At 50.7% G+C, this 27,169-nt stretch overlaps 1 protein-coding gene and 1 long non-coding RNA gene across 3 annotated transcripts in view; one reads left to right on the top strand and one right to left on the bottom strand.

Annotated features, from left to right (window-relative positions):
* Positions 1-2,756: 2,756 nt before the first annotated feature.
* KCNIP3 (potassium voltage-gated channel interacting protein 3) overlaps positions 2,757-27,169 on the bottom strand; it is a 79,420-nt gene continuing 55,007 nt past the window's right edge. For both annotated transcript variants that reach the window (XM_007118470.2, XM_024129873.3), the window contains 7 exons: positions 11,453-11,577; positions 10,929-10,998; positions 10,601-10,671; positions 5,562-5,669; positions 4,719-4,823; positions 3,906-3,968; positions 2,757-3,377 (listed from right to left, as the gene is read on the bottom strand). In XM_007118470.2, coding sequence (XP_007118532.1) covers positions 3,330-3,377; positions 3,906-3,968; positions 4,719-4,823; positions 5,562-5,669; positions 10,601-10,671; positions 10,929-10,998; positions 11,453-11,577 — 590 coding nt within the window. In that variant the 3' untranslated portion in view covers positions 2,757-3,329. The remainder of the gene's footprint in view (positions 3,378-3,905; positions 3,969-4,718; positions 4,824-5,561; positions 5,670-10,600; positions 10,672-10,928; positions 10,999-11,452; positions 11,578-27,169) is intronic.
* On the top strand, positions 3,512-5,925 carry LOC114487369 (uncharacterized). The gene is made up of 5 exons (XR_003682410.2): positions 3,512-3,709; positions 3,916-3,991; positions 4,409-4,769; positions 5,264-5,358; positions 5,601-5,925. It is a non-coding gene; the product is annotated as an uncharacterized lncRNA (long non-coding RNA).

The following is a 27,169-nucleotide window of genomic DNA, read 5'->3' as shown; positions in this document are numbered from 1 at the left end:
GTTCAGTGCTGACACCTGGCCTGGAGCCACCTGCCTGGGTCCAAGTCCTGGCTCCACTCTTTAACGGCAGAGGGGCCCTAACATCTTTCAGCCCAGCTCTTCCGGCTGCGCCCAACAGGCTGTGGCCACGGCAAACGTTCTCAGCACAGTGGCCAGCCCATGCAAACGCAGGACATCCCATCCCAGGCAGCAAGGTCAGGGCTCCCCTAGTAAAAAAAAAAAAAAAAAAGAAGCTAGTAAATAACCATAATCAATCATCAGAACAATCCTATCAGAGATTGTTCTTCTGATCATTTTACAGATAAGGCAACTGAGGCTCAGCCAGGTAAAGACATGCTTAAGATGAAATAGAAAGCTCCATCATGAAATGGGCAGTTCAGTGCTGACACCTGGCCTGGAGCCACCTGCCTGGGTCCAAGTCCTGGCTCCACTCTTTAACGGCAGAGGGGCCCTAACATCTTTCAGCCCAGCTCTTCCGGCTGCGCCCAACAGGCTGTGGCCACGGCAAACGTTCTCAGCACAGTGGCCAGCCCATGCAAACGCAGGACATCCCATCCCAGGCAGCAAGGTCAGGGCTCCCTTGCCTGGATTGTGCCAAGGTCCTGGGGCTCCGGTAGACTGGAGCCTTCGGTGTGTTTGGTGGTGGAAGGGGGCTCCCACCATCTATCCTCCCGGTTACTGATGACACACCCATCAGCCAAACAGTGGAGGTGACGTCACATGGCCAGGGGGCTGGCCCTTGAAGCACTAGCAGACCCCCCAGAACCTCCGTCTCCCCATCCCTGAGTTGGGGAACCCCTTCCTCTCCTCCCCTCAGCTTCACACTTCTTGCCCCTCCTCTAGCATAACCCTCACTGACCCAGGAAAGGAAGATGTCTTCAGGCAAATTATGCTTCTGCCCTGTGACCTGCACCCTCCAGCCAAGGGGACACGCAGAAATGACTTCCTGGAACTGGCAGAGAGAAATGACTTGGGAACGAAATACAAATGGCACCTCAAGGAGTTACCCTACCTCGCGGCTCTGTGTACAGGCTGCAGGGCTGGAGCTTCTCCTAAAGGCTTCCAAACCGCGGGCATCTCTTCTTGGCTCCCCCTCCACTGACGGCACACTGGGAACTTGAAACTGAGTGTGGAAATCGGCAAACGCTACAATTCGGGGAATGTAAAACATTTACCAGCGTGGCACTGGGCGGAAGCCATGGCTCATAGCAGGGATGGGAGGGGCTGGACCAAATTTCAGAGTCGGGATAAAGCCAACAAGAGCCCCACTCCTTTGTCAAGTTTATTTTATTAAAATATACAGGACTGAATATTGGTGGGTGCTGAGAACAGGAACCACCCTCCTAGGCTGCTTCCCAGGGAGACACTTCTGCCACGCAGACATGCGGCCAGTTCGCATCCCAGAGTGGGAGCCAGACCCCTCCCGGTTGGACGTGCAGCCAGTCTGGCCCAAGGCCGGGGTGGGCAGGGCATGGTGGTGACCCTCTCCTTTGGCCTTGGCCCCTGAGAAGCAAAGCCACACCAGCTGGGAGGGCTGGGCTGAGGGGGTGGGGATGGGGATGGGGGAGAATATCCCTGAGCCGGGGAAAGCTGATGCCCTCCTGGAGGAGGGGAGAGGGGGCCCCCAGTCAGACTGGAGATGGGTGTCAGTGCAACTCCAAGGGGGCGGGCCACCTGTGTGTGGGTACCAAGGGGTCCCTGCGGCCGAGCCAGGCCAATCTCCATGGCCTCCGCCACCCTGCCCTTCCTCTGAGGGCCCTGCTCACCCCAGGGCCAGGCCTGAGCAGAGATGGGGCGGCAGCCGATGGAATGTATGCTTTCGGAATGTTCCCGGGACGGTCCATACTGCCTGGGACTGGGTTTCTTCCCGGGGTGGCCTGGGCAGGCGGGAGCAGCCTCCCTCTCTCCCTCTCTCTCTCTCTCTCTCTCTCTCTCTCCTGGAAGTTTCTGTTGACCTGCCACCCTGCCTCTGGCCCCTTGGCCCTCATTGTTGGCGCTGGCTTCAGGCTGACGCCGGCCTCCATCCTCAGAGCAGAACCCAGCCAAGCAGAATCCCCGGGGTTTGTGCTTTTGAACGTTGGTGAGCTGGGCTGGGCGGGGGGTGGGCTTCAAGCCCCCCACTGCTCTGAGGCACAGAACTGACTCTCCACAGAACCCTGGGGCCACCTGATGGGGGCTAGTGGCACCCAGCCCTCAGCCCAGCAGGAGGGCCTGGGCTCCCCTCGTGGGCTGCGGCCTGAGCTGCTGGGGGCGTTTGTGCTTTTTGTATGGGGTTGGGGTAAGTCTGTGTGGAGGCACGGCTACAAGCCTCCAGGACCCTAACCAGGAAGAGGGGGCTCATCCAGGCTGCTGGGCTCAGGGAGTCGGGGGCCAACAGGAAAGAGGGAGGGGGAAGTCCCTTCCCAGGCCTGCTCTGCACCCCCCCCCCGGGCTCCCTGGGGGCCAGGCCCTGAGCCATGTGACCTCTTCTCAGGACCCACGATGACCTGGGTGCCTGCCTGAAGGGTGTGGGCAGACCCCCTGCTGCATCCCCACTGAGCCAGCCTGTGGGAGGGGAGGTGGAGTTGGCAGACAGTTCCCCTCGGATTCCCCACCAAGAAACCCCATCCCCAGCTAGAAAGCCCCCTTCCTGGGGTGGAGGAGAACAGAGCCCACTGCTCCCTCACCACCGGGGCTCCCACCAGCTCAGTGGACTGGCAGGCGTCCTGGGACCCAGGGAAACACTTCCAGGAAGCAGCTGCCTCTGTCTAATTACCACCTGTTTCCTAGTCTGAACTCCCTTGACCCCCAGCTGCCCCTCCGGGGTCCTGGGGTCAGGGCCATCCTGGAAGTGTCGTCAGTGGGCAGGGAGTGGCCTGGGGAAGGAGAAGGCCAGAGCAGCCTCTGGAGCCTGGCCCCTGTGTGGTGGGAAAGAAAGGTGGCAGAAAGGAGGGGCGAGTGGGCTCCCACGGGAGCGGCCTTTGCTCTGGAGACTGGACCCTCCTCGTCAGGGGAGGCAACACCCAGCGGCCAGTGGCCTGAAGACACCGCTCTCTCAGCTGCCCGCCCGGAGGCCTGCGAGAGGGCTGGTGGGAGCTGTGCGGCTCTCGTCACCCGGACCCAGGTCCCAGCCAGACTCAGCCCCTCCCTAACCTTTGTCCCCCCGCACCCGCGAGCCCAGAGGAAGGATGTGCGTGTGCGTGTGCGTGTGTGTGAGTGTGTGTGTCTGCAGCAAACTATTCACTTTGTGCAAATATATTAGAAACAAGTTTCTCCTGGAGGCCGCTCCTGGCATCTTTGGGGCAGAGGCGGTAACAGCCACTCAGGGACACCCCTCCCCCACAAGCGTCCTAGATGACGTTCTCGAACAGCTGCATGGAGCTCATGATGTTCTCGTCCTGCATGGGGAGAGAGGACGAGAGGCCCGGTCAGCTCCGGGCCAGCAGGGCCCAAATCCAATGTCACTGTGAGCAGATTCTCGTCAGGGACCTGGAACCCTCCAGGGGCTCTGCCTGCCTCGCTGGGCGAAGGGGGAGCTGTCAGGTGCAGCCTGTCTCCAGCCCCATGGCCTGATGGCCAGGCCGTCTGGGAGCTGTTCACTCACTGATGGACCAAGCCGCCCCACCCCCGGCTGAGCGCCCAGATGGAGGCCAGGGGCAACCGAGGGGCCGCCCGGGGGGCGAGGCCGACGGCCGAGGCCAGTGGAGGCCCCGCGTCCTGTCCCCTGAAGGTGCTCTGTAGAGAAGGGTCAGCAGCAAAGCCGGGGGCCCCAGGCTCCTTCCCACAGTGTGACCCTGTCCTGAGGACGCCACGTCTCTCCCCTCTGAGGGGAGCCACCGAGGGCAGGGCTGGGGGACGTGTGCCCGGCTGGGCTGTGGGCTGGCAGGGGCGGGACACGGGGGTCCCCAAGCCCTGACGCCGCCTACCTTCTGACAGGTCTCCAGGAACTCATCAATGGTCACCACCCCGTCCTGATTCCGGTCCATCTTCTGCAACTCAAGCCACGCCCTCAGTGAGTGTGCGTCCCGCCGCCGGGCCGGCCCCCGCCCCAGGCCTGAGGACGTGCCCGGGGGCGGGTGGTGCGCTCCTTCCACCCCAACCCGTCCCCTCTGTCCCCTCCCCGGGATCCAGGCCACGTAAAGTGCCCTCTCCAGCCACGTCCACCACGCAGCCGACCTCTCCGGCGTCTCCCCAGCCTGTCCCCCACCCCAGACACTTTCCGGCAGCTCTCCTGGGCTCAAGCTCCCCAGAAGGCACCCCCATGCTCGTCGGACCCCCTCACCTTGCCGACAGGCAGCCGGGGCAGGTCGAGCGGCTGAAGTCAGGATGGAGGCATGTCTAAAGGGCCCCCAGCAAGCGGGAGGCGGAGCCCTAGCTCCGTCCGTCCCCATGGATACAAAGCAGTCACCCCAACCCTCTCCTCCTGCAGACAGGTCCCTGGCGGAGCCGCGGGCAGCTCTTGGAAGGCACAGGAACACTGCCGGGGGGTGTCGGCGGCCTTGGGATCTGTGAGCCCCTGCCTGCTCTGAGACGCAGTTTGGCAGATCAGTGAGCGGGGAGGGCTTTCATTCGCTCCCTGGGATCCGGACAACCGGCCCGATGGGGGATGCAAGTTGAACCTCCTCGTGGGAGCGGGGAGGCCCCCAGAGGGCAGTGGCAGGCCCAGGACTGCCCGAAGAGCCGAAGCCCCTTCCTCCTCTGGCCGCCCTTCCCGCGCAGCCCGGGGCTGGAGCGCTCACCTGGAAGAACCGCTCCACGTGCTCCAGGGGCGCGTCCTCCCGCAGGATGGGGTAGGTGTGGCGGCCCATCATGTCATAGATGGACTTCACGATGGCCAGCATCTCCTGCAGGGGGGCCGGAGGGGCTGGCCTGAGCCTGGCTGTAAGGAGGTGGGGTGAGGGTTCGAGGGTCTGAGGGGAGGGGCTGCATCCAAGGGTGGGGGGCACCTCAGGGGCGGTGGTGGGTGAGTGGCCGGGGCTGTGGGAGCTGGGGAGAGGCGAGCTCACCCTCACCCAGTCCGCCCAGCGCAAGCTTCTAACTCTCCAAGAGCAGCTGGAGCTAGATTTTTAAGGCAATCTCCAGAATTTGAAACTGTAGCAACTATTTCAGAGGCAGAAAAATGTTTGGGCCAGACGAAACCAGACTGTGGGCCCGTGTGGTGAGGGACCCCCCCGCCCCCGTTTGCACCCCGCCTCAAGGGACCACACTGCTCCCCCTCAACTGGTGGGGGCCAAGGCCAGCTCCCCACCCCTGCTCCCAGCTTCTCCACTTGTGCCTCCCTCAGGACCTCTCCGTAAGAAAGGATGATCCAGGACACCTGTTGAACGGGATCGAGACACGTGGTGAGGGGCACCAGAGCTCCACGTCGCCCGCGCCCAGGTATCCAGGCCTGAGAGCCCGGGAGAGGAGGAGAGCTGCTGGCCGCTGTCCCCTCCAAGGCCAGGCTGTGAGCTGTGTCTCTGGCCAGGGAGGGGGGACGGGAAGCCAGGGCAGCAGGAGAGAGGAGGAGAGAGGCTGGGGTTATAGAGCAGTGGGGTGGGGGGCAGACAGGTCACTCCCAGCCTCCCCAGCCACCCCCGTACCTCTTTGGTGATGTAGCCGTCCTTGTTAATGTCGTAAAGGTTAAAGGCCCACTTGAGTTTCTCATGGACTGTTCCTCGCAGGAGGATGGAGAGACCGACCACAAAGTCCTGTGGAGGAAGGGGAGGGGGCTCAGATTCTAGTTCCAGTTCGCGGTGTGGCTTCCACTGAAACTCACACCTATACAGGTGAGGCACCTCCATCACAGAGCGGGCAGATGGTGTCCATCAGGTCAATACAGTGTGAGTGTGTGTGAGTGTGTGTGTGTGTGTGTGTGTGAGTGTGTGTGAGTGTGTGTGTGTGTGCGTGTGTGTGTGTGCGTGTGTGTGGCGGGGATGGCACAGTGGCTGGAACTGATCATCTCAAATAAAGACATTCAGACGTATGGTGTCTTAGACCCATTTAATGCATTGCCACCGACAGAGAAGGCCTCGGGGTGCTCCTTTAATGAAGGGGGTGCTCTATTTTCACTTTACCAAGTGTCCGCGTGTCAAGGTGCTTAGAAACTAAACTAACAGTGCTCAGGTCTGGGGTCATGCCATACCTGTGTGCAGTCACGGGTGTGACAGATATTTTATTACTAATGTGAATGAACGTTCGAATGGCTTCCGTGTGAAAACTTCAACTGTTTTGTTATAACCGTTGGTAGAAAGCGAGTCTTTCCTGCCCCTTCCGGAAGGTTTGCAGGTTAAGCCCTCCCTGCCCCATGGGGTCCTCTCAGGCTGCTCCGAAAGAAGGGGAGCAGAGAAGGGCTGTCTATCGGGGGGAATGGAGGACAGCAGACCGTGGAGGGACAGGGCTTTGCACCAAGGGGCTTGGTCCCACTCACATTTTATTTTTTATTTTTTTGGCCATGCCGTGTGGCTTGCGGGATCTTAGTTCCCCGACCAGGGCTCGAACCCGGGCCCCAGCAGTGAAAGCGCTGAGCTCTAACTACTGGACCGCTAGGGAATTCCCCCCGCTCAAATTTTAGATTTTCTGGATTAGAGGAAGCCTGTATCATGAGAAAGGAAGACTAAGGGAAACAGAGAAAAGCAGTTTGGAAGAAACAAAAAATTATTCCAGGAGAAAAAAAATACTTAACATAAACTATTAGATTCAGAGATTAGATATCTGGCATCCCTACAATAAGAATAGGATGCTATAAAAAAGGAATACTTGGGAACAAGAAAGAGCTCTTGGGAATTAAAAATGAGAAAGCAAAATGACAGACTCAGAAGAAGGGCTGGAAAAGCACGTGGAATCTTCCATAAAGCAGCGTTAAAAGGCAGAGCTGGAAAATAGGAGAGGAAAGCAGATAATGAGAGGTCCACTCCAGAGGGACCGAAACTTGACCAGCTGGAGTTCCAGGAAGAGCCGGAGGAGATGGAGGGAAGCGTGTCCAAGGGGCAATGAAGGGGGAGATTGTGAGTGTTCAGGCCCTGCCGAGGACCTAACGATGCGGGGAAACGGCCCACAGTGTGTCCTGCAGGCATATATCACGAGACACTTTGGAAAACGGGTGCAAGGACAGGATCCTACAAGCTTCCGGAGAGAAAAACAAAACCAAACAGAAACAACAACAACGATAACAAGATCAGGTCCTGTACACAGGGTCGGGAATCAGCAGGACGGTTTCCGCCGTAGCTCTGGTCCCACACAACAGATCAAGCAAGAGTGAGAAGGGAGCGAAGTCACTTCCGGGCGTTCAAAGGCTCAGAAATTACCTCCCACGTACTCCTTTGTAGGAAACTCCTGGAAGACGTGCTTTTGAAAAGAGACAGTAAAGCAAGGAAGAAGACGATGAAGGATTCCAGAACCAGGAGACCCAACCCAGGGGAGAGGGGAAGAGGTCCCCAGAGGGCATCCAGCACCAGGATGATGGAGCTGGTCAAAGGCTAGGGAGATGTCCATTCAGACGATTGGAGAAGGACGGCGTTGAATTACTGATGAGGTCACAGACACCAGGCAAATGACAAACGGGGACCACAGTTAACTGAAGGCAAAATAAAAATGTGTGCAGGAAAGGGGAACGTAATCACAGCTCACTGCGAGGCTCGGCTGGGGAACAGATTCACATCATGAGTAAACCGAGAGTGCTTATCCAATCTGAACTCCATCGTTCTGGAAAGCCAGGGGATGGGAAAGGTGTGTGTGCAGAAGACCCAGCTCCTCACCCGTGCAGAGTCAACGGGCAGCATCTAAAGCTGGGCAGTCGGAAAGGGGCAATAACAGGATGCTATTAGGCGACAAGAAGACAAAAGAGTGACAGTCGGCTAAAACAAGGGAGGTGGTTGCTTCTTCGGGTATATCTGGGGGGCGGTAACTGCTGTTTTTCCAAAGCACATCCTGTAAGTCTACTGGAGCCTGAAAGTCCTGTGTGTGTGTAAGTGAAGAAAATAAAGATATACGAAGGGAGAAACAGGGTGATATTTCTTATGCGCCTGAGTTTGAGGAACGGCAACCACTGAAGCTGAGCTCGTGTATGATTTACAGAAGCAGTGAAGAGTCAGAGCATCCCTGAAGCCACATCACGCCCTCTTCCCTGGGGTCTGACGGGCTTTCCCAGTGGGAAGCCAAGGCTCGGACTCCTAAGCTGGGCACCAGGGAACGAGGGGGTCCCGCACAGGACCCGCTCTTCCCGTGTGGGCATGGGGGCCCCCGGCACCACTGTCCTCCCATCTAGTCTCCTCAGATGCTGTGTAGCCACTCAGCCACGCTCAGGACTGTCCCTACTCGGTGTCCCTTAGCGGGTGTGTAGTATCATAGTGACGGTGTTAGGAGAGAGGTGGGTCGGAATGTCCCCTGCGTGACCACTGGCCCATCCCCAATCACTCACAGATGACCCCAAGTCTAGCCAGCCCACGTCCAGGTGCTTGCTGGTTCTAAATTTCCAGCCGCACACAGCACAGCTTCAGGTGGGACTGTCGCTCGTCGGAGCTCCTTGGTCTCCATGCCGAGGTGTATGTAGCCCGTCATATCCACAGCCCCTGCTCCGTGCTGTCCCTGAGGGGCTCCTCAGTGACACCGGCTGGGACACCCCAGAGTGCAGAGCAGGAGCTCAGTGTGGGGCGGGGGTGATTAGATCACGGGGCTGCAGGCCTTCCCGAGGGTACTGACCACAGCCATCATTTGGCCAGCGGCACAGGGTGCGAGTTACTGCAGGGGCAGGTAACGGACAGGTAACACACCAGTGCGGAGGTGTGCTTGTTCTGCCATTTACTTACTCTTTCAGGTGAGGGCAGCGAAGTGACAATATTTCACCATATCAATAAACTCTAAAATTAATATGTATGTGTATTATCTCAAGAATATATACAAAGGATTGGGATCATTATAAATATTGATAAGCTGACCTGACTTTCTGTTTGAAGAGCACGTTGAGAGGTTTGGTCTGAGGTAGCGAGGAGGGCTGAGTGTCTCCCCCCAACCCCTCCGGATCCTTCCTGGCCACAGGGATCCCCACCCATGGTGCACCCAGGATTAGGCCCTGCCCGTTGGAAGGCCCCTGGGAGATACACGCCCCCCTCCCTTCCTGAAAAAGACCTCCTAGAGCAGAGCATTGATATCAAGATGCAAAGGTAAACAAACAAGAAGGTCCCCAAGGTAAACAAACCTCCCCATAAGAAATCGGAGGAATTAATTTCAAGAGGGAGAAGCATGACCTTCTGAGAAGGTGCCTAGCAGAAGGGGGTCGGCGCCAGCGCCCCCCGCTCAGCCACTGACAGCACCTCCCCAACAAAGACCCGCCATCGACCACCTTAAAGGGACCATGGTGAGAGAGGCGACCACGGGAGGGTGATGGAGACCTTCCTGACACCCGCCACTATGCGGGGGCCCTGCTAAGCTGTCTGGTCATCTGATTCCTGAACGAGAGAAACCATCATCAAAGTCCTGGTTGGGTCTGTCACACAACCGCTTCTCACACTTCACTCCCAGAAGCCTCAGGTACCTCTTAAAGGACACACAAGAAACTGGCCACAGGGCTGGGACCAGGGAAGGAAAATGAATTTTCCCTGTTTACTCCTTTGTACTGATTGGATTTTTACCGTGTGCAGGCAGAACTGAAAACAAAAAGGCTGAAAACACTGTAAGTTCACAAATACACCGAGAGTGTGGCCCGGGGAAGGTGAGGCCCCTGTGGTCCCAGAGCTGGCGGTGGCCTTGGGCTGTCCCATCCCGGCCGAGGGTCAGTGAGCGGGCCAGCTGGAGCGATAAGGGAAGCTGAGTAGCATCTCGAGGTATTATCACCCCAGCCGGTGCAGGGGCTTTCTCTCTCACTTTCCTGTCAGCCGCCCTTGGCCTTGGAAGCCGAGCTGGGGGGCGGTTATCGATCAAGCCTGGCTCTCAGCAAGGTTTTCCTCTCCGAAGAGGTTTCAGCTTTCCTCCTGCAGCTATTTTTAGGGGCCTGGCCTCCACAGCGGGGGCCTCAGTGGAGCCCACGTGCTGCCCGCACAGAACCCAGGCAGGGCCCTCCTGGGGGCAGGCGGCTGGGGCATGCGGGGGGGACAGGCAGGCTCGTTCACAGTGCTGCTGGTCTGAGGTAGCGAGGAGGGCTGAGTGTCTCCCCCCAACCCCTCCGGATCCTTCCTGGCCACAGGGATCCCCACCCATGGTGCACCCAGGATTAGGCCCTGCCCGTTGGAAGGCCTGAGCCTGCTCAGGCAGGGGTGCTCTGCCTGTTTTCGGGCAAGGGGGTAAGTTCCAGGGCGGGGTGCCCAGATCCCCTTAGCACAGACCTCTAGTTAAACCTTGCCCCCTTTTCAAATGCAAGTTCACTTTGGGTCACTACCGCCTCAGTGTGCCTTAACAGCTCCCTTGGCCTGGCGGGGCTGGAATGGAAGGAAAGGCTGAGAATAGGGTGGCCAGACAGCAAAATCAAATTCCCCTGACTTTACAGTCAGGCCCAGGGCCAGCCAAGCAGAGTCCACTCGTTCCCTGGGTGACACACTGGACCGTTTACACCAGGGTCTTGTCTGAGCCTCTGGCGGCCCCGAGGGGGTGGCACCGCGGCCGGGGGATGCAGGACCAGGGGACGTGGGAGGGGTGGACGGGGACCTACCTCAAAGCGGATGGCCCCGTTCCGGTCTGCATCGAAGGCGTTGAAGAGGAAGTGCGCATAGGTGGTGGAATCTGGGGAGACCAAGGGCAAGGCTGGGTGTGTCGGGGCCGCCTGAGCCCCTACCCCAAGCACCCTCAGCGTATTGCTGCTGAGTCCTGGGCTGGAGTCCCCCCCTGCCTGCCGGATGGAGGCAGCACCGGGCAAGGGATGCTGGGGCGGGTGTGTGTGGGTGAGGGTCTCCTCCCCATAAAAGGGATGCCCACCCTCTGCAGGGCTGCCACAGGGAAGCGGGAACTTGGAGGAACTGGGGGCCCGGCCTCAGACTCACCTCCTTGAGGGAAGAACTGAGAGTAAATGAGTTTGAACGTGTCTTCATCCACCAGGCCCGTGGGGCACTCCTGCAGCAGGAAGGCACCCCTCTCAGTAATCCCCGCCACCGCTCTCCCACACCCTGACTCCACAGGGCCTGGGCTCTCTCCTCCCTCTGGGGGACACCTGCTGCCTGAGGCGCCGCTGGGCTCCAGCAGCCCCGGGCTGGGGAAAGCCTGGTGGGGTGGGCACGGTGGGAGGGGGTGGTGAGTCCCCTCGTGCCAGGTTGGTCCCTCTGCAGGTTCCTCCCCTGCACCAGCATCGAGACCCACCCACAGAAGGGGGTGTGGTGCCTTCAGAACACTGACTCTAGGACCTGGCCCACCCCCCAGACAGCTCTCCCACAAAACATGAGCCCCATAAAGGCCCTGGGATATTCACTGTGCCATGGGAAGTGTCCAGAAGGTCTGCCTGCATCCTGCAGCCAGGGACAGGAAGGCCAGGGGGATCAGGGCCTCTCCTGGGGGGATGGGGGGCACTCACATTCTTGAAGCCCCTGTAGAGGGACTGCAGCTCCTTCTTGGTGAACTTGGTCTGTGCCTGCAGCTGGTCCAGCCCCTCCGGCTGGTGGCGCACCGTGGACAGCTCCAGCTCACTGTCGCTGCTGTCTGGAGGGGGACACAGACCCAGGAGGGTGGAACGTGCGGCCCCGCCCCCATCTTGCTCCAGTGTGGGCACTGTAAGGGGCCGAAGTAAGGGGTGGAGGGACTCTCCTCGAGCGACTACCATGTACAGTCACCCAGGCTGTGCACTGCACAAATGTACAGGCTACAGAGGAACAGCACACTCAGGAGTTGTGCCTCCTGGTCTCTCTGCTGCCCTGCTCCTCACATAGAGGGCCCTGACCGCTGGCCTCCCCTGGAGCGTGCCACCCTCTCAGCCACACGGCGGGATGGGGATGAGTTGGGAGGAGGTCTTGTCCTGGAGAGACACTGAACAAGGGGAGGTGGGAGGGAAAAAAACAGAAGACAAGCACAGGGGACCTCGACCTTCAAGATCCAATTCCTGGACCACCTTCTCCATGAGCCTCTCCCCGCCCCGATTTCCCCCAGGAATTGGGAGGGTATTCCTCTTGGCTCATCCAGCCTAACATGCTGTTGCCCAGCTGCATTTGGTCTGGGGCTTTTATTCACATTTGAGTAGGAGGTCAGACTTTGAGGGTCCGTAGGGTAGGGACCAGATCTTTTCTTTAATAACAACGCATCAAAATATTAACTAACCGTGGCTACCTTTTGCAGGGGAGGTAGATTTCAGGTGATCATTAATTTTTTACTTATGGGTTTTTTTTTTTTTTTTTTACATTTTCCTAATTTATTTTAGTACGGCACATATCAAGTTTATAATACAAAACAAAGCTATAAACAAAACGGCATTGAATACCTACCCCTTGTGGAGTAGCAGGCTCACATATTATAGAACTTCCCACTGAAATGGGCCGCACCATCCCCACTGCTCTGTCACCATCCAGTCTCCCCTCTTCCCCAAGGAACTGTGAGCCCATGGTTACCTGCACAGCTGTTTGCTTGTTCCCACTGCAGGGTGAGCCCTGCAACGCGGCCTCAGCAATCAAGGCTCTGTGATGGTAGGAGCTTGGGGAAATTTTCTTCTGTGAAGTAGGAAGCAACTTGAGGGTAAGGATGGGCGGGGAGGAGGTACTGGAAATTTAGAGAGAAGGAAGGAAGGAAATAGCTCTCTTGCAGAATGGGTGCATGGATGGACCAAGGCAACAGAGCCTAACTGCTGGGTGATTTGCAGAGAGCTCTTGAGAGGCAGTGCTCATGGTAGAGGCCCAGGCACAGAGCTGGCCCAGCACAGGGCTCAGACGGATCAGGCTAGGTGTGTGAGGCTCTGCGGGCCCGGAGTGGGTCGTCAGGAAGGCTGCCTCACAGGGCTCACCCTGCAGCGTGTTAGACTTTGACCACAGTGATATTAAATTAGAATCTAAAACAATAAGATATATTTAAAATCCCAAATATTTGGAAATTTTAAAACACACTTTTTTTTTTTTTTTTTGGCTGCACTGCGTGGCTTGCGGGATCTTAATTCCACGACTGGGGATTGAACCCAGGCCCCAGGCAGTGAGAGCCAGAGTCCTAACCACTGCACTGCCAGGGAATTCCCTAAACAACACACTTCTAATTAACCCATAGGTTAGAGAAGAAAAATCACAAAGAGAATTTTGAAATATTTTGAATTAAATGATAATGAAAACCACATACCATAATTTTCTGGATGCAGGTAAATCTGTGTTTAGAAGGAAATTTTTAGCTTTACATTCCTTTATTAGAAAAGAAGATAGGTGTAAAGCCAGCAATATAAGCTTCTAGAATCTAAAAATAAGAGCAAATTAAACTCAAAGTTATAAGAAAGGACATAATAAAAATAAGAGTAGAAATTAATGAAAAAGAAAACAGGCAAACATAGAGAAAAAGCAATAAAGTCATTTAGAAACTCAATAGGCAAGTCATAGACTGGAAAATATATCTGCAGTACGCATATCTGACAAAGACTCATTTCCAGAATACAGAAAGCACTTCTGCAAATCAACAGAAAAAAGACTAATCACTCAATTTTTAAAATAGGCAAAAGACTAGACCACTTCACAAAAGAAGAGATACAACTGGCCAATAATCAAAAGATGCCTGACAGCATTCATTGTCAAAGAAATGCAGATATTCCAATGCAAAATACCCATGGATCTATCATTTCAAAAACACTGACAACAACAAATGTTGGTGAAGATGTGGAGCAACTGGAACTCTCATATGATATATTGTCGGTGGAAGTGTAAAATGGTGTAACCATCTTGGAGAACTGCTTGGCAGATTCTTATAAAGTCAAACATATATCAACCTTATAACCTATTTACCTAGGACAGATAAAGACATATGTCCACAAACACCTGTATAAGGATATTTACAGTAGCTTTATTAATAACAGTCCCAAACTAGAAACTACTCAATCAACAGAAGAATGGAACTGTGGCACATTCACATAACAGAATAGTATATTCCATTTAAAAAAGGATGAACTACTGATATATACAACAATGTGGCTGCATCTCAAAAATTATGCTCAGAAAAAAGCAGAGATAAAAGAGTTCATACTTTATGATTCCACTTATATGAAATTATAGGACAAGTAACAGTAATGCATGGCATTAGAAAGCAGTACAGCAGGTGGTGGTTAAAAGGGTGTATACAGTTGTCAAAATTTACTGAACTAAACATTTACATCTGTGCATTGTACTGTATGTAAGTTATACCTCAATTAAAAAAACATACTGCTTAGACTTTTGCCTTTGGCCATGATGGGGTAGTGAGTGTTAGACTTACCTTCCCACCACGATCAACTTGAAAACTGAAAGAAATATGTGAGGCAAGTATTAGCAGGCTTTGGACTACAGCACAGGACTACAATCTTTGGGAGGAGGGAAACATATGACGTGAGCTCCACATTCACCCTGGATATGGGCTGGGGACACTTTCTGTGACATGGGGAAATGCTGATGAGGCAGAGATCAGAGTTTGGGGCTGCTGAGACAGATGGACTTGCAGAGCAGCATCCTGGAGAGGAGGGAACTGCACAGAGATGGGGCCCCAGAAGTCTGTGTGGAATTTCCCTTGGGGCTTTGGCCAAGAGCTGGGCTACACGTGTTCTGAATGAGACTCCGTAAGGTCCAGCTGTGAGCAGCTGTTGGGGGGTAGTAGGACAGAGACCTGAAAAGACATATCAGAGTTCATACAATGATGAAAAAAGTTGGGAGTCCTGGTTCATCTAGAATGGAGATACTTCCCTATGAACTTCAGGCATTCAGCTGAAACCCCAGAAAGGCCATGCCTTGGGAGAAAGCACCATGCTCTAGAACTAAGAACAAAGTTAAAACAAACCTATTCTAACAAAGTCTAAAATAAAGTCTGTGCTGATGAAGGGATCTGCTAGGAATTTAAGTGCCTGTCAAACTAAACTTCAATGGCTTTATGTGAAGATAATATAGTCCAGATTCCCTACAATATACCACCCATAGTAGCCATCATATAATAAAAAATGAAAAGACACGAGAAGCAGGAAAATGTAATCCAATGATCAAGAGATAAAGCAGTCATCAGAATTAATAGGTTTTTAAATTATTAGAATTATTATTTAAGTTTAAAACAATTACTACCAATACGTTGAAAGTATTAAGGGAAAGAAAAGTGAACAGATGGGAATCTTAGCAGAGAAGTAAAAACTATTAAAAAAAAAAAAAAACAAAAAAAAAGAACCAAATGGAACTTCTAAACCTGAAAAAAACCTCAACATCTAAAAAAAAATTCACTTGATGAACTTAAGTTTAGACACTACCGAAAAATAAGTCAGTGACCATAAAGACAGGTCAATAGGAATTATCCAAATTGAAAACAAAGAGAAAAAATACTAATAAAACCATGCATAGAGTCTTAATGACAATATCAAGCAGCCTAATATGTATGTAATTAAAATACCAGAAATAGAGGAAAGAGAAAGTGGGTCATAAAAAATATTTGAATAAATAATGGCCAAAATTTCCCCAAATTTGTTGAAAAATATCAATACACAAATTCGAGAAATTCAGTGAACCCAAAAAGGATAAATAAAGAGAAAACCACACATAGGAACATCATGATCAAACTGATGGAAACCAAAGATAAAGAGGCGATCTTAAAAGTAGCCACTGGAGAAGGGGAGGTCCTAGAGGAGAACAGCAATAAGAAAGACAGCTAACTTCTCACGTGAAATGATGGAGATCAAAAGACAATGGAACAACACTTTAATTCTTTAAAGAAAAAAATCTATTAACCTACAATTCTATGTGCAGTGATCTTTCAAAAAAGAAGGGTGAAATAAAGGCATTTTCAGATAAGTGAAGCCTAGAGAATTTGTTGCCAGCAGAATCAAACTACAAGAAATGCTAAAGGAAGAACTTCAGGATGAAGGGAAATGACATCAAATGGAAATCAAGTTCTGCAGGAAAATAACTGGCACCTAACAGAAATATTTTGAACTGGATGCATTTGAAAAGCTATATCAGAATTTGTGGGGTGCAGCTAAAACAGTACTTAGAAGTAAATTTAAAGCCATAAATGCCTATTTTAGAAGAGAGAAAAGATTTTAAATAAATAATATAAGCTTCCACATAAAGAAACTAGAAATAGAAGAGTAAAATAAACCCAAAGCAAGCAGAAGAAAGGAAACAGGAAAAGCAAAAATCAATGAAATTGGACTTCCCTGGTGGCACAGTGGTTAAGAATCCGCCTGCCAGTGCAGGCGACACAGGTTCGAGCCCTGGTCTGGGAAGATCCCACATGCCGTGGAGCTACTAAGCCCATGCACCACAACTACTGAGCCTGCGCTCTAGAGCCCGTGAGCCGCAACTACGGAACCCACATGCCACAACTACTGAAGCCCGCGTGCCGCAACTACTGAAGCCCACACGCTGCAACTACCGAAGCCTGCGCGCCTAGAGCCAGTGCTCCGCAACAAGAGAAGCCACCACAATGAGAAGCCCACACACTGCAACAAAGGGTATCCCCCGCTCGCCGCGACTAGAGAAAGCCCGCACGCAGCAACAAAGACCCAACGCAGCCAAAAATAAATAAATATTTCTAAAAAATCAATGAAACTGAAAACAAAAAACCCAGTAGAGAACATCAATGAAACCAAAAGATGGTTCTTTCAAAACATCAGTAAAATTGATAAAACTCTAGCAAAAATGAAAAAGAGCGAGAAGACACAAATAACTGCTATGAGGAATGAAACAGGGGAAGTAAGTATACACTCCCCAGACATTAAAAGGTTAAAAAGGAAATATCATGAACAAGTCTCTGCTCACAGAGACTTCAATAACTTTGATAAAATGAACTAATTCCTAAAAAATCACAAACTACCCAAATTCACCCAAGATAAAAGAGATAACCTGAATAGTCCCAAGTGATATCTCTCATTAACATAAATGCAGAAAATCTCAGCAAATTGAATCTACTGATTTATAAAACAAATAATACACCACACCAAATGGATTTTCCAGGAATGTAAGGTTGATTCAATATTTGAAAATAAATCAACATAATCTATTCTACTAATAGCCTAAAGAAGAAAAAATATGTGATCATATCAATTAATGTAGAAAAAGCATTTGACAAAATTCAATGTCCATTCATGATAAAAAAAAAACTCTCAGAAAATTAGGAATCTAAGGGAACTTCCTCAACTTGATACAAGGCATCTACAAAAAATCTATAGGTAACATCATAATGGCAAAAGACTGAATGTCTTCCCCCTAAGATTGAGAACAAGGCAAGAATATCTGCTCTCTCTTCTCCTATTAAACATCATAATGAAAGTCCTAGCCAGTGCAAAAAGGGGGAAAAAAAAGAAAAAAAGAAAGCAAGAAAAAGCATACCAGTTAGATTAGAAAGAAAAAAACCCAAATTAACCCTATTTGCAGATGACATGATTATCCATGTAGATAATTCCAAAGAATATACAAAAAATCTTCTAATAAGTGAGCATAGCAAGGTCACAGGATACCAAGTCAACACACAAAACTCAATCACATTTCTACAGATCAGCAATGTACAACTGGAGCCCAAAATTTTAAAAACAATACTAATTACAATCACTCACCCCATAAATGAAATAGGGAAAATAGGTTAAAAATATAAAATAAATATAAATAATGATAATATAAAATAAAAATATAAAAATAAATAGGTAAAAAACCTAACAAAACATGCATATGATCTGTTTACTGAAAACTACAAAAATGCTGCTGAAAGAAGTCACAGAAATCACATAAGTGATGAGACACACTGTGTTCATGGATTGGAAGATGCAACATCATAAAGATGTCAATTACCTTCAAAATGATTTACAGATTTAACATAATTCCAATAAAAATCCCAGGACAATTTTTTCGCAGATACAGACACACTGATTATAAAACTTAATGGTTTTATAATCAGGCAAAGGCAAAGAATATAGATTAGGTAAAAAAATAAAGTGGAAGAAATCAGTCTATCTGATTTCAAGACTCATTATATAGCTATAATAATCAAGAATGTGTGGTGTTGGAGAAAAGACAAACACACACATCAATGGAGCAAAACAGAGAACCCAGAAATAGATCCACATACATATGATGAGCTGATTTTCACAAATGTGCAAAAGCAAGTCAATGGAGAAAGTTTAATTTTTTTCAACAAATGGTACTAGAATAATTGGACATCCATCCACCCAAAAAACAAACTTTGACCTAAACCTTATTTCTTATACAAAAATTAACTCAAAATGGAGCACAGATTTAAATGTAAGATGTAAAACTATAAAACTTCTAGAAAAAAACAGGAGAAAGTCCTTATGACCTGGATTTAGGCAAAGAGTTCTTAGGCATGATACCAATAGCATGATCCATAAAAGAAAACATTGAAAAACTGTACTTTTTAATAAAAGAAGTTTTGCTCTGTAAGAGATATTGTTAAATAAAAAGAGAAACTACAGATCTGCAAATCACATTTCTAACAAAGGACATCCAGAATATATAAAGAACTCTCAAAATGTAGCAGTAAGAAAACAAACACCTCAAATTAATGAAAAACCGGATCAAATACTTCACCATAGAGGATATACTGATGGCAAATAAGCACATAAAAAGATGTTTAACACCATTTTCAGTTAGGGAAACAGAAATTAAAACCACAATGGGGGACTTCCCTGGTGGTCCAGTGGTAATGAATCTGCCTTACAATGCGGGGGATGCGGGTTTGATCCCTGGTTGGGGAACTAAGATCCCACATACTGCTGGGCAACTAAGCCCACGCGCCACAACTACTGAGCTCACGCGTCTCAACTAGAAAGCCTGTGTGCCCCAAGCTACAGAGCCCACGTGCTCTGGAGCCCGTACACCACAGCTAGAGAGAAGCCGTCACACCACAGTGAAGATCCCGCGTGCCTCAACAAAGATCCCGCGTGCCCCAACTAAGACCTGACGCGGCCCAAAACAAAACAAAACAAAAACCCACAATAAAATACAACTACCCACCAATCAGAATCACTTACATAACAAATATTGTCAATATCAAGTGCTGGTAAGGATCTGGAGTATCGGGAACCGTTATACTTTGCTGGCAGGAATGAAAATGGTACCGCCTCTCTGGAAATCAGCTTGGCAGTCATTTATAAGCATATACTTTCCATATGGCCCAGAAATCCCATGCCTGGTTATTTACCCAAATGAAATGAAACCTATTATATTCATATAACAACTTCTATGCAAATGTTTAGAGCAACTTTATTCACAATTGCCAAAAGCTGGAAATAACCCAATATCCTTCAGCTAGTGCATGGATAAACAAACTCTGGTACATCCGTAAAGTGGAATACTACTCAGCAGTAAAAGTGAACAAAGTGTTCATACACACAGCAGCATGAATGAATCTCAAATGCATTAGGTAAATGAAAGAATCCAGACTCAAGAGGCCACATAATGTATGACTTCCAATTATATGACATTCTGGAAAAGATAAAATTATAGAATATCACAGGGAAGGAGGATATATCAGAGGCTGCCAGGGGCTGGGGGGCAAGGGAGGGGTTGACTACAGATGGGGCAGGATGAGGATATTTTTTGTGGTGACAGAACTGTTCTATATCTTGACTGCGGTAGTGGTGACATGACTGTCTATTTGCCAAAATTCATGGACTGGACATCAAAAAAAAAAAAAGGCAAAGTGTACTGTATACAAATTAGAAAAAATAAAAATAAAATAAAACTTAAAATAATTGCCTCTAGGGAAAGAGGGAAAGGAGGGGATAAAAGGGAAAAAATAAATAAACAAGAGATGGGTTTTAAGTGGGTTCAAGACTGATATTGTCCCATGAAGTTAATAAAGAGTCAATTAACTTAATCCTCTGCCCCTGGGGGCCAAAAAATAAAATAAGACAAAAATCCCAAACCAGCTTCTATTTCTTTCATCGAAAATCCAGAAAGCAAAACTCCGTCGACCCTACTTTCCCCTCAAGCTAGTGCCTTTTTCTGTCCTTTAACTCGCTGACTTCACTTCCTCTCCTCCTAGTCTCCCTTGATCTTACTTCTGTGGGGCACCTGCCCCACCGCTCCATGCAAACTGCTTTCCTAATATCACCAGTGACCTCCATATTGCTAATCCAGTGATCAGTACAGTCTTCTTGATTCCTAAATCATACAAGGACAGCACAAGAATGAAAAGTAGTGACAACACGGATGAACTTTGAGGATATTATGCTAAGCGAAGTAAGTCAGACATAGAAAGACAAATACTGTATGATCTCACTTATATATGGAACCTAAAAAAAAGCCAAACTCAAAGAAACAGAGAGTAGATTGGTGGTTGCCAGGAGATGGTGGGGGGGTGCGGTGGGGATTGAGGGATGGGGAGATGTTGGTCAAAGGGTACAAGAATAAGTTCTGGGGCTTCCCTGGTGGCTCAGCAGTTAAGAATCTGCCTGCCGAGGCAGGGGACACGGGTTCGAGCCCTGGTCCGGGAAGATCCCACATGCCGCGGAGCAACTAAGCCCGTGTGCCACAACTACTGAGCCTGCGCTCTAGAGCCCGCGAACCACAACTACTGAGCCCGTGTGCCACAACTACTGAAGCCTGTGCGCCTAGAGCCCATGCTCCGTAACAAGGGAAGCCACGGCTCGCTGCAACTAGAGAAAGCCTGCGCGCAGCAACGAAGACCCAACGCAGCCAAAAATAAATAGATAAATAAATTTAAAGAAAAAAAAATGTAACTATCCAAAACTGTCCCCCTAGAGGCCATGCTCCGTAACAAGGGAAGCCACGGCTCGCTGCAACTAGAGAAAGCCTGCGCGCAGCAACGAAGACCCAACGCAGCCAAAAATAAATAGATAAATAAATTTAAAGAAAAAAAAATGTAACTATCCAAAAAAAAAAAAAAAAGAATAAGTTCTGGGGATCTGATGTACAGCATGGGGGCTACAGTTAGCAAAACTATTGTATAATTGAAAGTTGCTAGGGGAGCAGATCTTAATTGCTCTCACCACAATAACAACAAAAATGGTAATTATGTGAGGTGATGGATGTATCAACTAACTTTATTGCGGTGATCATTTCATAAACGTACACAATGCTACGTGTTAATTATATCTCAATACAGCTGGAAAAACAAACAAACAAATAAAAAGAAAATTATGTGCCCATTTCACTTTTGAAAATAGATGCAAAATCTTAAACCAAATGTCAGGTAACTGAATCCAACTGTATTTTTTTTTTAAAGTACACCAGGATCAAGAAGGTTTTATTTGTAAGAGTATAAGGAGAGAAAATCATATGAAAATCCTAATGCAGAAAAGGCATTTGATAAACATCCACATCTATTTATAATTAAATAAATAGACAAAAACTCTTAGCAAGCTAAGAATCAAAGGGAACTTTATTAACTTGATGCAGCTTATATTTGCAAACCATATATTTATTTACAGACGATATTAGGTTTAACGGTAAAGGCTCAGACACATTTTCTTTAAAATTGGGGACAAGCCAAGGTTGGCCACAGTCACCACTAATTGATGTCTGGCCAATGCTCTAAGGAAATCTTGAAAAAGGCAAAAAAAACCCCAAAACCCAAAAAACAACAAAAAAAAACCCCAAACAGTGTTAAGAGTTGGGAAGTATAAGAGAAAACTATTTATAGATGGTATGGTCTCTACAGTGACAAAAAGAATCAATATACCTGAGAGTTCAGTAAGGTTGCCAGATGCAAGATTAATTTATGAAAATCAATAGCAATTTTCTACACCAGTAATAACCACCTAAAAATAAAATTAAAAAGATAACATTCATAATAGCAATAAAAATTAAAAGTATCTAAGTATTAAGCAAAACTCGAAGGACTGCTATATAGAAAGATAATTTGAATAAATGAGACATTCTATTTTAGAAAGGACCATAATAACATTATAAAGATGTTATTTCTCCTGTAATAAACTGTAAATTCAACACCACCTCAATCAAAAATCCAGTTGGATTTTTTGAAGACCTTGATAAATTTACTCTGAAATGTATAACGAGGAATTTAAAAATCCATAAAAATCTAGAAAGGAAGAGTAAAGAGGGAGTTTTTCCTATTAGATACTAACACATATTCATAATCATTGTAATAAAAATTGTGAGGCTGGGGCTTCCCTGGTGGCGCAGTGGTTGAGAGTCCGCCTGCCGATGCAGGGGACGCGGGTTCGTGCCCCGGTCCGGGAAGATCCCACGTGCCGCGGAGCGGCTGGGCCCGTGAGCCATGGCCGCTGCGCCTGCGCGTCCGGAGCCTGTGCTCCGCAACGGGAGAGGCCCCAACAGTGAGAGGCCCGCGTACCGCAAAAAAAAAAACCCAAACCTGTGAGGCTGGTACAAGAATGGACGACAACTCCATCCTGTGGGTGCTCATGCCGAAACCCTGGGCATAGACCTTCCCCCCCAACACTCAATCCCCATGCAAACCCTGCCAGCGCTACCCTCAACCCGCACCTGCCTCTAAGCCCCTGTCGCAGCTCCACTGCCCCCACCAGGCTCCAGGGCTCCATCATCTCTCCCTGCTTCTGCCCTGGATCTCATCGGTCTATTTTTGAAATTGTGCTGGAGGGAGCTGCTGAAGACATATCCTCAGGTACCCCTCCGTGCAACAACCTCCTGCACCAAAGTCCTTAAATGGCCAGTAAATGTGCTTCTCCGCCCCCAGCTCTGACGTCATCTCCCAGGTCCCGCCCTTTGCTCCCCCGCCTTCAGCCATGCTGGCCCCTCTGGCCCCTCAAACCCACCAGGAACACTCCCTTGCTCTTCTCTCTGGCTCGAATGCTCTTCCCTTGGAACCCACATTTCTTTCAGGCCTCTGATCAATCATAACCTCCTCAGGGGTGTCACACACACCCCGCATTCCTATCTATCCCTCGTCTCTGTTTTACTTTCTTCATTTGGCCATGACTCCCTGGCATGTGCATATTTCTCTGTTTACTGGTGCGATGGACAGAATTGTGTCCCTCTCTCCCCAACTCATATGTTTAAGCCCTAACCCCCAATGTGATGAGGTCTTTAGGAGGTAATTAAGGTTAAATGAGGTCATAAAGGTGGGGTCCTAATCCAATAGGTTATGGTGACCTTATAAGAAGAAGAAGAGTGATTTCCCCCTCCAACATGAGGGGGAGGAAAGGCTATGTGAGGACACGGCAAGAAGGTGGCCGTCTGCACGCCAAGAAGAGAGGCCTCACCAGAAGCCAACCCTGCCGGCACCTTGACCGAGGACTTCCGGTCTCCAGAATTGTGAGAAAATAAATTTCTGTTGTTTAAGGCCCCTGGTCCATGCTATTCTGTTATAGCAGCCCGAGCAGAACAAGACAACTGGCTCTCCTGCCCGCTCACTGCTGGCACCCAACCCTGGAACAGTACCTGTATGTGGGGCACGCTCTGTGGCACATGCTGGATGGGCGGATCCCCCACGGCTATGTTTGCTTGGGTGGGTTCATGGATTATTGCCTTGGGTGTCAATTTTAACGTCTCTAGTCCAGGCTTACCTCCTGAAGCAACGTGCCATGTGGTTCACACCTGTTGGGCAGGGAGTGAGTGGGGAATCAGAGAGAAAGGTGATACTCCAAGACTCAGGTGCAGTGACAGCACGGTCGAAGGGCACCCTGGGCGGAGGGTCCAAGGTGAGCCAAGGGATATATGGGCACAGGAGCCACGGAAGGGCCAGAGTGGAGGAAGGGCTTGTCTGATCTTCATTCCAGAATGGCCACTCTGGCCTCGGGTGTCAAATGAGGTGACACAGAGAAGAGAGACTGGCAGGCGTCAAGAAGGAAGAAGCCACTGCCCCTGGCTACCAAGAGGACCAGGGCTGGGCCGGCAGAGCCCAGGATGACCTCATGTTTCTGACCTGGGAGACTAAGTGACTGCTGGTGCCTTCCACCAAGACGCGGGTGTTAATTACCCAGAACTGGAAGATAGGACAGGAAGATCGCCGAGGGCTTTTCAACGTCACACTAGAACACTTGCTTTAGGAAACTCTGCTTGACTCATTTTCTATCCATCAGAGCCCAGGTGCTGCGAAGCTAGATGTCAACCAGACTGATTAGGTTGCAAATGACTTGTGTCCGCTAGGGATGGAATGATTTCCATCCTTGGAAATATACGGCCCTTAAAGTTACTGGCTATTAATTTGCCCTTTGGGACATCAACCAGTTTTGATCCCTATGTAGCATCAGTTTCTGAAAGAGCTTCGCTCTCCTGCTTGTTCCCTAAACAAGTGAGAGTCAAGTTTTTAACTCTGACACTTGCACTTGGGCCGGCAGAATACAAGAGGCAGAGGAAATCCTTCCTGTTTCTTGGCTTGGGAAAGAGCTACCAGTTCTCTACGCCCACCCGACTCCCGGGCTCTGTGGACCCTTCCCCACCCTCCTTCCTGAGGAGCTGGCTGCCCCTTCCTCCAGAAGCCCGGTTCCACAGCACCCTGCCCGGTCCGCTGGCCTCACGCTGGGCTCTGGGGGGTCGTCTCAGGAGCAGGGAGCCCGGTTCCTTCCTGACGCCCACAGCGTCAGGCCAGGTGCTAGGGACCCTACCTGCTCCCAGGGGCGCTGGAGCCCTCTGCTGGCTCTTGCACAGGAGAAATCCACAGGTTCCTCCCTCTTTGGTTAGTTTCAGTGGAGACGCAGCCAGATCTCTTAGGAGCTGCCCAAGACATCACACCCTCCTTCTGCAATCACAGGTGCACTGGCGATGAATGGACCTAAACAGCCACCTGCACGGCTTTCCTCAACACGCTGAGGAGCCTTGTTTGGCAAAACCGTGAAGTCAACCTGCCTCTATCGTCTCCCTGCGCTCAGCCCTCCCCTCCCCTCTCTAGGGGCTAGTCCGGGGCCATCCCCTCCCCATTAAGTAGTGTTCATTGATAAGCAGGGGGTCAGCAATACAGATTTCACCTCTCTATCAAACAAGCATTTTGTCAAAGGAGTGAAAGCATGAGGCTTGAGGAGAATTGTTTTAAGGCTAAACGTCTCAAGGTCGTACCATAGGCTGATAGGTTACAAACCAGGCTTTCTTCCCACTGCATAAACGTCTCAGTCCCTGTTCCTGTCCCCCACTCCACACAGCCCCCTCTGCGCAGGACCCACCTGCAGGGGCTTGGGAAAGGTGGCTCCGAGTCTTTCATTCTCTGAGCTAAGGGCACCAGGTACTGGGTGAGGGGCGCTTTTCACCTGCCCCCATGCAGGAGCCTTCCCACAACCCTGGCTGCCCCGACACCTCTGCGAGGCTCCCCTCTAGGCTGCTTCTCCTGCCAGCCGGCACCCAGCTTTGCTTCCCTTGGCAGCAAAACTCCAAGCTGCTGTCCACACTCGATGGCTCCAGTCCCTCTTGAACCCAGCTGCTGGTCAGCGCGCCCTCGGTGGGCTGCAGCCTGCAATGAACGGGCATATCCAGCAGAGGACTTGGCACACGTAGGAACCAGGGGTGGGGCCACTGGCACAGCCAACAGGCAGACCAGCCCCGGATCAGGGTGCCAGCGAGGCGGGGGCACCGGGCTTTGTTGTGATTGAATTTGAGAATTCACAAGGCATCCATGTGGTCATCAAGGGGAAAGCTCAGGGACTTCCTTACACGGAGGCTGGGCTGCAACATGAAGCTTAATTTGATTTACCAACGGGAGGCTCTACAGTCCCTGCATTCTTGGGGCCTGAGTCCTCCATGTGGTCCCCACACTAATGACCTAACATCATACCCCTCCTTAGTGAGTGTGGGTTGAGGAAGAAGGCTGCGGTGACTTTGCATGATCCAAATAAAGCCTCTGGGGACCAGGAGGGAAGACGGTCCTAACACTGCCCCAGGGACCAGCCTCTTAGGGATACGAGAGCTGGGCTCCCGAGAGCCACAGTTGAGCCTGGAATTGCCCACAGGTGCCTCTGGCTGATGGTTCACGAGGGCTCAGAGGAGAGGAGGCTGGGCCTCCGGCACACAGTGAAACAGGCCCCCACCCACCCTATTGTGGGTGAGAGGCGCGTTTTGGTCTACCCCAATGCATGGGCCTGGCGTGGACTCTCTGGGCTGCTCCAGACACCGTTGCAAGGCTCCCCTGAGGCTGCGGGATCTCCTCTCGATGCCTCCAGCCATGGCCATCTTGGTTCGCGTTCCCCGGCTCCGGCCCCTCTTGAACTCAGCTGGTGGATCTCATCCCTCACTCTCTGCTGGTCAAGTGACACCTAGATCTTGGGGTCCCACAGAGAAGCCCCAGGGACTGCCGTGGGGTAAGGGGAGGGCCTGTGGAGCAAGACTCCCTTCTCAATCTGAGCAGCGCCCTTTCTATGTGTCGGGGGTACAGGCTTCTAAGTAAGGCTTCTTTTGAGGTTCCATCAAGCTGCTTTGAAACCTCTGACTGTGTCGAGATGTGCAACCATCGAGGCACTGACTTGGGGAGGTGGGGAGGGGGCCTTGCTTAAGTCCCCCAGCCCCCAGCAACATCAGGCCTGGGCTCCAGCCCACCTCCCTGTCGTGCAGAAGCCACCCACACAGAGCCTGCCTCTCTCCTTCCCTTTCCCAGGCCCGGGGGCCCAGGAGCCCGGACCTTACAGAGCACACAGTGAAGGACACCCACCGTGGTGAAGTGGAAGTCAAGTGCATGCTCCTCTCCCGCTAACTTCTAGTCCACAAGTTAGCGATGTGTGACCCTGGGGGGAATTTGGGCTAGGACATTTTTGGTACGAAATGACGAGAGCTAACACATACAGCACTTACTCCATGCCAGGCCCTGCTTTATGAGCTTTGCACACATGCATGCAGCTCTACGAGGGAGACTTTTCCCACTTGGGATATGAACCCAGACAGCTGCCTCCACTTTGGACTCCTGACACCTGCACTGTAGGAGGCTGGGACACAGAGCTGTGTCCAAAGCCGCCTTAGCCGTGCAGAGTTAGAGATGCATCCAGGACGGGTGCGCCAGAGTTCGAAAAGGTACTAGCTCTGCCACTCCCTGAGCCTCAGTTTCCTCATCTGTAAAGTGGGCCTGCTGTTGAGGACAAAATTATGATGTGTATAAAGTGCCTAGTGCAGGGGCTTCCCTGGTGGCGCAGTGTTTGCGCGTCCGCCTGCCGATGCAGGGGAGCCGGGTTCGCGCCCCGGTCTGGGAGGATCCCGCATGCCGCGGAGAGGCT

Source organism: Physeter macrocephalus, chromosome 12, assembly GCF_002837175.3.
Source record: "Physeter macrocephalus isolate SW-GA chromosome 12, ASM283717v5, whole genome shotgun sequence".
Classification (NCBI taxonomy): domain Eukaryota; kingdom Metazoa; phylum Chordata; class Mammalia; order Artiodactyla; family Physeteridae; genus Physeter; species Physeter macrocephalus.
This window is presented reverse-complemented; position numbering and strand designations above follow the sequence as displayed.